At 58.4% G+C, this 9224-nt stretch overlaps 1 protein-coding gene across 2 annotated transcripts in view; it reads right to left on the reverse strand.

Annotated features, from left to right (window-relative positions):
* G6PD (glucose-6-phosphate dehydrogenase) overlaps positions 1-9224 on the reverse strand; it is an 11454-nt gene that overhangs the window by 2047 nt on the left and 183 nt on the right. For both annotated transcript variants that reach the window (XM_041475284.1, XM_041475283.1), the window contains exons 2-12: positions 8890-9038; positions 8585-8622; positions 7517-7625; positions 6415-6632; positions 5766-5921; positions 5128-5253; positions 4947-5040; positions 4202-4388; positions 2043-2278; positions 944-1020; positions 90-182 (exon numbers count right to left, since the gene is read on the reverse strand). In XM_041475284.1, the coding sequence (XP_041331218.1) occupies positions 90-182; positions 944-1020; positions 2043-2278; positions 4202-4388; positions 4947-5040; positions 5128-5253; positions 5766-5921; positions 6415-6632; positions 7517-7625; positions 8585-8622; positions 8890-9033 (1478 nt within the window). In that variant the 5' untranslated portion in view covers positions 9034-9038. The remainder of the gene's footprint in view (positions 1-89; positions 183-943; positions 1021-2042; positions 2279-4201; positions 4389-4946; positions 5041-5127; positions 5254-5765; positions 5922-6414; positions 6633-7516; positions 7626-8584; positions 8623-8889; positions 9039-9224) is intronic.

Genomic DNA, 9224 nt, shown 5'->3' on the forward strand with positions numbered 1-9224 from the left:
ACCACTTCATATCTTCCCCCAGCCCCCCCGGGCCTCCCCAAACCACTTCATGTCTCCCCCCAGTTGCCCCCCCAGGTGTGCCCCCTCACCTGCCGTAGGGGTAGGGGATGGGGGGCTCACGGCGCTGCTCGATCTGGTGCAGCAGAGGGGTGAAGATGCGCCAGGCCTCACGCAGCTCGTCACTGGGGGAAGGGGAGACACCCCAAAACTGACCCGGGGGACCCCAAAACTCCCCCAAACCTCACCCGGGCTCACCTGGGCCCTCCCCAGGCTCACCTGGGCAATGCCAGAGCACACCTAGGCCCCCAAACTGGTCCCATCTTCTCCTCCAAACCGGTCCCACCTGTCCCCTCAAACTCACCCGACCCCTTTTTCCCCCCGCCCTAAACTGGTCCCATCTTCCCCCCCAAACTGGCCTCACCTGTCCTCCCCATGTCCCACCTGCCTCTGCTCAAACCAGTCCAATCTGCCCCTCCAAACTGGTCCCATCTTCCCCCCTCAAAATCCTGCCTGCCCCCCACAACCTGGCTTCACCTCCCCAAACGTCATCCCCCCCCCCCCCTCAGACTGGTCCCACCTGCCCCCCTAAACTGGTCTCAGTCACCCCCCCCAAACTGGCCTCACCTGTCCCCCCATGTCCCACCTGTCCCTCCCAGACTCTTCAGCTCCTCCAAACTGATCCTACCTGTACTGCCACCCCCACCCCCCCACGCTCATCTGTCACCTATGTCCCACCTGTGTCCTTCCCACCCCAAGTCCCACCTGCCCCCACCATGTCTCAACTGTCCCCAGGTAACACCTGTCCCTCTATCCCACCTATCTTCTGTCCCACCTGTCACCAGTCTCTGCATCCCACCTGTCCCACCTTGTCCCCACATCCCACTGTCCCCACCATGTCCCCCCTGTCCCCAGGTGTCCCCAGGTGTCAGCTGTCCCCTCTCACCTGCGCACAAAGTGCATTTGGTTCCCACAGATGACGTCCAGCAGCAGCCGCTCGTAGGCGTCCGGCAGCTTCACATCCTGGGGGGCACCGGGGTGGTCTGGGGGGGTCTGGGAGCACCCCAGGTGTGGGGGGACACCCCCAGATGTGGGGGGACACCTGGGCTTTGAGGGGACCCCAGGATTTGAGGATTTTGGGGGCTCTTCTGGGTATGAGGTGGCCCCAAGTGTGTGGAGAACACCCAGGATTTGGGGGGGACCCAGGTGGGTTTTGGGGGGGCTCAGGTGGGTTTGGGAACAGATCCAGGTGGGTTTTGGGGACCTCTCCAGGTGTGGAGAACCCCCTGAGGTGTGATGTCAACACCCCCAATTTTGGGGTCTCAATGTTCCAATTTTGGTCTCAGCACTCCAATTTTGTGTCTCAGTGTTGAGATTTCTGGGTTCCAGCCCCGTTTCTGGGTGTGCAAAGCACATTTTGGGTCTCAATGGTCCATTTTCATGTCCCCAACCCCCATTTTTGGATGCCAATCTTCAATCTTTGGGTCCCCAAACCCCATTTTTCTGTCCCCAAACCCCATTTTGAGTCTTGGTGCTCTATTTTCATGTCCCAAAACTCCATTTTTGGGTCCCCAAACCGTATTTTTGGGCCTCAGTGGTCCATTTTTGTATCCCCAAACCCCATTTCTGTGTCCCCATATCCCATTTTGTGTCCCCATCCCCATTCCTCTGTCCCCAAACCCCATTTTTGGGTCTCAATGCTCCATTCCCGTGTCCCCAAACCCCATTTTTGGGTATCAATGCTCTTTTCCCATGTCCCCATTCCTATTCCCATGTCTCTAAACCCCATTTCTGGGTCTCAATGCTCCATTTTTGTGTCCCCAAACACCATTTTTGGGTCTCAAACCCCATTTTTGGGTCTCAATTCTCCATTTTTGTGTCCCCAAACACCATTTTTGGGTCTCAAACCCCATTTTTGGGTCTCAATGCTCCATTTTTGTGTCCCCAAACATCATTTTTGGGTCTCAATGCTCCATTTTTGTGTCCCTAACCCCCATTTTTGGGTCTCAATGCTCCATTCCCGTGTCCCTGCCTGTTCTGGGTACCTTGTACCGGCTGCCGTAGGTGAGGTCAAGCTCAGACTCCTCGGGCCGCAGGAACATGCCGGGTTTCTTGGTGTTCAGTTTGGCGTAGACGGCCTCGCGCGGCTGCACCCGCACCACCAGCTCGTTGCGCTTGCACTGCTGCGCGAAGATGTCCCCGGGCACCTCCCGGAACTGCAGCCGCACCTCGGCCTTGCGCTCATTCAGCGCCTTCCCGCAGCGCAGCACGAAGGGGACACCTGGAGACAGGCATTGTCATTGTCACCATTGTCATCATCAAAGTCATCATTATGATCATTGTCATCATCGACATCATCATTGTCATCAACATCCGTCAACATCCATCAACATCATCACCATCCATGCCCATCCCAGCGCCTTCCCGCAGTGCAGCACGAACAGGACACCTGGGGACAGGTGCTGGCATTGTCACCATTGTCATCATCAACCTAATCATCATCATCATTATCATTGTCATCATCGACATCATCACCAGGCATCACCATCTGTCAACATCCACTAACACCATCCCCATCCATGCCCAGCCCAGCATCACAGCACAAATGGGACGCCTGGGGACAGTGGCATTGGCATTGTCACCATTGTCATCATCAACATCATCGTTGTCATCATTGTCATTGTCAATATCAACATCAACATCCATCAACATCATCACCCCCCGTGGCCATCCCAGCACCTTCCCGCAGCGCAGCACAAATGGGATGCGTGGGGACAGCGGCGTTGTTGGCATTGTCAATGCCATCATTGTCATCATTGTCATCACTAATATCAACATCACGATCCACATTATCATCATCATTGTCATCAACATCCATCAACATCACCATCCACATCATCATTGTGATCGTCATCATCAACATTGTCTTTGTCATCAATTCATCAACATCCATCCTCATCCATCCCCATCCATCACCAGCCCAGCAGCACAGCACAAATGGGACGCCTGGGGACAGCGGCATTGTTGGCATTGTCGGCATTGTCATCGTCAATATCATTGTCGTCAACATCATCATCCACATCGTCATCGTCATTGTCGTCATCGACATCATCATTACCATCAACATCCATCACCAGCACAGCACAAAAAGGATGCCTGGAGACACTAGCATCATTGGCATCGCTGGCATTGTCATCATCAATATCATCATTGACATCATTGGCATCGCTAACATCATCGTCATCAACATCCATCAACATCATCATCCACAACATCATCATCATTGACATCAACATCCATCACCATCCATATAATCATCATCATTGTCATTGTCAGCACTAACATCACTGACATCAACATCCATCACCATCCACATCATCATCATTTTCATCATCATCCACATTGTCAACATCCATCAACATCACCACAATCATCAGCATTGACCATCATAATCAATGTCATCAACGTCCAACAGCACTGTCATCATCATCAACATCCATGCACCAACATTGTCATTACTATCATCATCCACGTTGTCAAAATCCATCACCATCATCAACAATGTCACCACCATTATCAAAGTCATCAACATCCATTAATGTTATCACCATCATCACTACCATCATCATCCATCAGTGTCATCACAGTCCTCACCATCCATCATCACCACCACGCATCCCCATCCCAGCATGTTCCCGTAGTGCAGCACCAACGGCACAGCTGGGACACCATCAGCATTGTCACCACCACCATCATCATCATCATCGACCATTGCTTATCATCTCCATCATCATTCCAACCATCACCATCATGGTTAACATCTCTGTCATCCTCTGGTCATCAATGTCACCATTGTGGCCATTGCCATCATCAGCACCATCTCCTGGCCACCATCATCATCACTATCAGCAGCACCATCTCCTGGCCACCAGCAGCAGCAGCAGCAACAGCACCATCTCCTGGCCACCATCATCATCACTATCATCAGCACCATCTCCTGGCCACCATCATCACTGCCATCAACAGCACCATCTCCACAACCACCAGCATGAGCAGCAGCAGGACGGTCTCCATGGCCACCATCACCATCACCATCACTGGCACTATTTCCATCACCACCACTATCATCACCACAGCCACAAATATCATCACCATGGCAACTATCACCACCACCATCACAGCCATCACCATCAACCCCTCTCACCGTCCCAGCGCTCGTTGGCCACGCGCAGCACAGCGGTGGCGAAGGTGGGTGTGGTGGAGCCGGGGGGCACTGTGGGGTCGTCCAGGTAGCCCTTCTGTGCCTCGGGGGGGCCATCAGGGTTGCCCACATACTGGCCCAGCACTACGTCCTGCAGCTCCACTGGGCTGATGCACTTGAGCACCTTCACCTGTGGGACAGGTGAGGGACACCTGGTTATGGGGGCTCTGGTGAGACCACGGGGTGGGACTGTTTGGGGATGTGTTTATGGGGGCCACCAGTAAGAACAGGCAATGGGATGGGGGTGTGGGGGATGTGATCATTGTGGGGACATCAACAAGAAGGTACTGATAGGATGTGGTCTGGGACATGGGCACAGGAGTTGTGGCATTGGGGTCCACCGCTGATAACAGGATGACAGGACATGGTTGGGGACATGGTCAGTGACAACATGGCCAGGGGGAATGTGGTTTTGGGGGGCCAGTACCAATAATGGGGTGATGTAACAAAGTTGAGGATGTGGCCATGGGGAGGGTAGCTTTGGGGGCCACCATCAAGAACATGGTGGTGGGCTATGACTGGGGTGGGGGAATGTGGCCATAGGGAGACACAACCCTGGGGCCACCTGGGGATGGTGCCTGTGGCTGTGACCATGATGCGACCATCAGGGACATAAAGCTCAGTGACCACTGTGGTGTCAGGGGGTGGTGACGTTTTGGTGACACCCCAGTGTCCCTGCTGTCCTCACCTTCTCGTCACGGACATCGTCGGGGTTGGTGGACGCCGGCTTCTCCATGGCCACGAGGCAGAGCAGCTGCAGAAGGTGGTTCTGCATCACGTCCCTGTGGGGAGCCGGCGCTGCCACGGGGTCGGGGGACACGGAGGGATGTGGAGGGGACACGGGGACACCGGGGGATGTCCATCCTCACCGGATGATGCCAAAGTCGTCGAAGTAGCCGCCACGCCCCTCGGTGCCGAAGGGCTCCTTGAAGGTGAGCACCACGCAGGCGACGTTGTCGCGGTTCCAGATGGGCCCAAAGATGCGGTTGCCGAACCTGGAGTGGGTGAGGGATGGGTGAGGAGTGCTGTGCGTGTCCCCGTGTCCCCTCCCGTGTCCCCTGTCCCCTCCTGTGTCCCCGGCGCACCGCAGCACCATGAGGCTCTGCACCATCTCCTTGCCCAGATAGTGGTCCATGCAGTAGATCTACTCCTTGCGGAACAGGTGTGTCCCCATGTTCCCTCCCATGTCCCCTGTCCCCTCCCATGTCGCCTGTCCCCTCCCTGTCCCCGTGTCCCCTTCCACATCCCTGTCCCCAGTGCACCGCAGCACCATGAGGCTCTGCACCATCTCCTTGCCCGGACAGTGGTCCGTGTGGTAGATCTGCTCCTCGCACCTGTCCCCAGTGCACCACAGCACCATGAGGCTCTGCACCATCTCCTTGCCCGGACAGTGGTCTGTGTGGTAGATCTGCTCCTCACAGAACAGGTGTGTTCCCATGTCCCCTCCCATGCCGTCTGTCCCCTCCCTGTCCCCATGTCCCCTTCCATGTCCCTGTCCCCAGCGCACCGCAGCACCATGAGGCTCTGCACCATCTCCTTGCCCAGGTAATGGTCCATGCGGTAGATCTGCTCCTCGCGGAACAGCGCGCTCAGGTGCGCCGACAGCTCCTCCGATGAGCCCAGGTCCCGCCCAAACGGCTTCTCCACGATCACACGGTTCCACCTGGGGACAGGGACGCAGGGACATGAGGGCAGGGACAGGGGGACATGGGGGAATATGGAGACATGACAGACACGGACATAGGGGAACACGCAGAGACACAGGGGACACAGAACCTATGGGGACACAAGGAACATGGGGGACATGGAGACACATGAGACATAAGGAATGTAGGGACATGGGGGGACACGAGGACACAGGGGACACATGGGCACACAGGGACACATGGGGACATGGGGGGCCTCAGGATACACGGGGACACACAGGGATACAGAAGGTGTGGGGCTACACGAGAGCACAAGGACACAAGGGACATGGGGACACGGGGACACAAAAGGATACACAAGCAGCATGGGGACACACGGAACATGGGATATGGGGATCATGGGAATGTGCAGGGACACAGGGGAAATGGTCCCCATGTCCCCACTCACCCCTGGCCCCTGCACAGAGCCCTCAGGTGCTGTCACAGGTGTGTCCCCGTGTCCCCACTCACCCCTGGCCCATGCACAGAGCCCTCAGGTTCTGGGTCACAGGTGTGTACACGCTGGGGGGCAGTGCCAGGTAGAAGAGCCGGTGGGCGCGGTCGCCCCCGGGCAGCCCCCGCAGGTGAGTGTCCAGCGCCCGGAACGAGGCCTCGTCCGTGTACTGACCCCGCACGAAGCTCTGCAGGGACAGGAACGTGGCCAGGCGGGGCTCGTCCTCAGGGGTCACCTGTGGGGACACACGGGGACGGGTGAGACAGGGACAGGGGACAGGTGAGACAGGGACAGGTGAGACAGACAGGGGACAGGTGAGAATGGGAAAGGTGAGACAGACAGGGGACAGGTGAGACAGGGACAGGTGAGACAGACAGGGGACAGGGACAGGGGACCAGGGGACAGGTGAGACAGGGACAGGTGAGACAGGGACAGGGGACAGGTGAGACAGGGACAGGTGAGACAGGGACAGGGGACAGATGAGATAGGGACAGGGACAGGTGAGACAGGGACAGGGACAGGTGAGACAGGGATAGGTGACACAGGGACAGGGAACAGATGAGATAGGGAGAGGTGAGACGGGGACAGGTGAGACAGGGACAGGTAAGACAGGGAAGACAGAGACAAGGACAAGTGAGACAGGGACAGGTAAGACAGGGACAGGGGAGACAGGGACAGGGGGCAGGTGAGACAGGGACAGGGACAGGGGACAGGTGAGACAGGGACAAGAACGTGGCCAGGTGCGGCCCATCCTCAGAGGTCACCTATGGGGACACACAGGGACAGGTGAGACAGGAACAGGAACACAGCCAGACAGGGACTGTTCTTGGGGGTCATCTGTGGGGACAGGGAGGGACAGGGGACAGGTGAGACAGAGGACACAGGGACAGGGGACAGGTGAGACAAGGGACACAGGGACAGGGGACAGGTGAGACAGAAACAGGAATGCGGCCAAGTAGGCCCTGTTCTCAGGGACAGACCAGGACAGGGGACAGGTAGGACAGGAACATGGCCAAACAGGGCCTGTCTTCGGGGGTCACCTGGGGACAGGTGGGGCCAGGAAGGTTCAGGTGAGGTCAGGAGAGGTCAGGAGGGGACAGGAGGGGACAGCACTGTCACCTTGAGGTAGGGCAGGGTCTGCTCCCGGATGAGCTCCACGGTGAGGGGCGAGCGGGCGAAGCCGACGACGCGCGTGGCATCGGGGAGGAGCCCGTCCCGGAACAGCCACCTGGGAAAGGGACAGTGCTGTCACCTGTGCCACCTGTGCCACTATCAGTGTCCCCAAACCCTCCCAGGGACACCGGCATCGGGGAGGAGCCCGTCCCGGAACAGCCACCTGGGAAAGGGACAGTGCTGTCACCTGTGCCACCTGTGCCACTATCTGTGTCCCCAAACCCCCCCAGGGACACTGGCATCGGGGGGTGCCTGTCCCAGAAGAGCCACCTGGGGGACAGCACTGTCACCTGTGTCACCAAGCCCCTGGGGCCACCCCCAGCACTGTCACCACCCCCCTCTAGGGACAGCAGGGTAAGGTGACACCAGTGTCACCAACCCTCCCTCAGGACGGTGACACTGGTAATGGGGGCTCCTGTCCTCTTGTCACCCTGGGACAGGTAACAAAGGGACAGGTGACACAGGAGACAGGTGACACAGAGGTAACAGAAGCAGCAAAAGGAGGAACTGGGACACTAGGTCATACTGGGGACACCGGTGCCAGCTGGTGACACAAGTGGCCCTGGGGACAGCAGAGAAACACAGCTGTGGTGACAGTGGGGACAGAGCAGACAATGGCAGCACTGCTGACTGGTGGCACTGGAGACAGCACTGACTGACATTGGTGGCTCCGGGGACAACAGCGACCCCAGAGTGGCCCTGGTGGCCCTGGCAATATCAGTGACCCCAGTGACCCTGGGGACAGGTGGGGACATTGGTGACCCAGGGCCCATTGGTGACCCTGGTTGCCTGGGGGGCTATGGGGACATTGGTGATCCTGGTGACAGATTGAACCCAGGTGGCCTTGTCACACCATTGTTCCTATTGTCCCTTCAGTGTCCATACTCTCCCCAAGTGTCCCCTCGGTGTCCCTGCTGTCCCCAGGTGTCCCCATTGTCTCCTCAGTGTCCCCGTTGTCCCCATTGTCCCCTCAGTGTCCCCGCTGTCCCCAGGTGTCCCCAGGTGTCCCCGTACCAGATCGTGGGGTAAATCTTCTTCCTGGCCAGGTCGCCCTGTGGGGGAGGGGTCCTCAGGGGTGGGGGAGGGACGAGGCCAGCGCCAGGTGCGGCCCCGGCCCCTCCCCCACCCCCTGGAATGTGCTGAGTCAGCGCCGCCGCCCCTCCCCCCAGCCCCCCCAATTCCTCCCCAACCCCCTTCATTCCCCTCCAACCCCCCCAATTCCCCCCTAACCCCCTCCATTCCCTCTCCAGCCCCCCCAATTCCTCCACAAACCCCTTTATTCCTCCCCCAGACCCCTTCCTCGCCCCGTCCCCACTCACGGAGGCGCCGAGGATGACGAGGACATGCGGGTGGCCCTGCAGGAAGGCTCCGTCCCGGCTCAGCTCCTGCCGGAGCATCCCGCACACCTGCGAGCGGCTCAGCTCCCCCCCGGCGCCCGGCGCCTCCTCACCTGGGCCCGGCATCGCTCCTGGGGGCCGGACCGGGCACTTGGGGGGCAGGTTCGGGCACTTGGGGGGCCGGATCGGGCACTTGGGGTGCAGGTTCGGACACCCCGGGCAGGATTCGGGGAGCAGAGGAACAGGTTTGGGCACCCCAGGGCAGGATTTGAGGGGTTGTGGGGCAGGAACGGGAACCTGGGGGGCGGGTTGGGACA

This window comes from Pyrgilauda ruficollis, unplaced genomic scaffold (genome assembly GCF_017590135.1).
Source record: "Pyrgilauda ruficollis isolate IOZ18807 unplaced genomic scaffold, ASM1759013v1 scaffold348, whole genome shotgun sequence".
In the NCBI taxonomy this organism is placed as follows: Eukaryota; Metazoa; Chordata; class Aves; order Passeriformes; family Passeridae; genus Pyrgilauda; species Pyrgilauda ruficollis.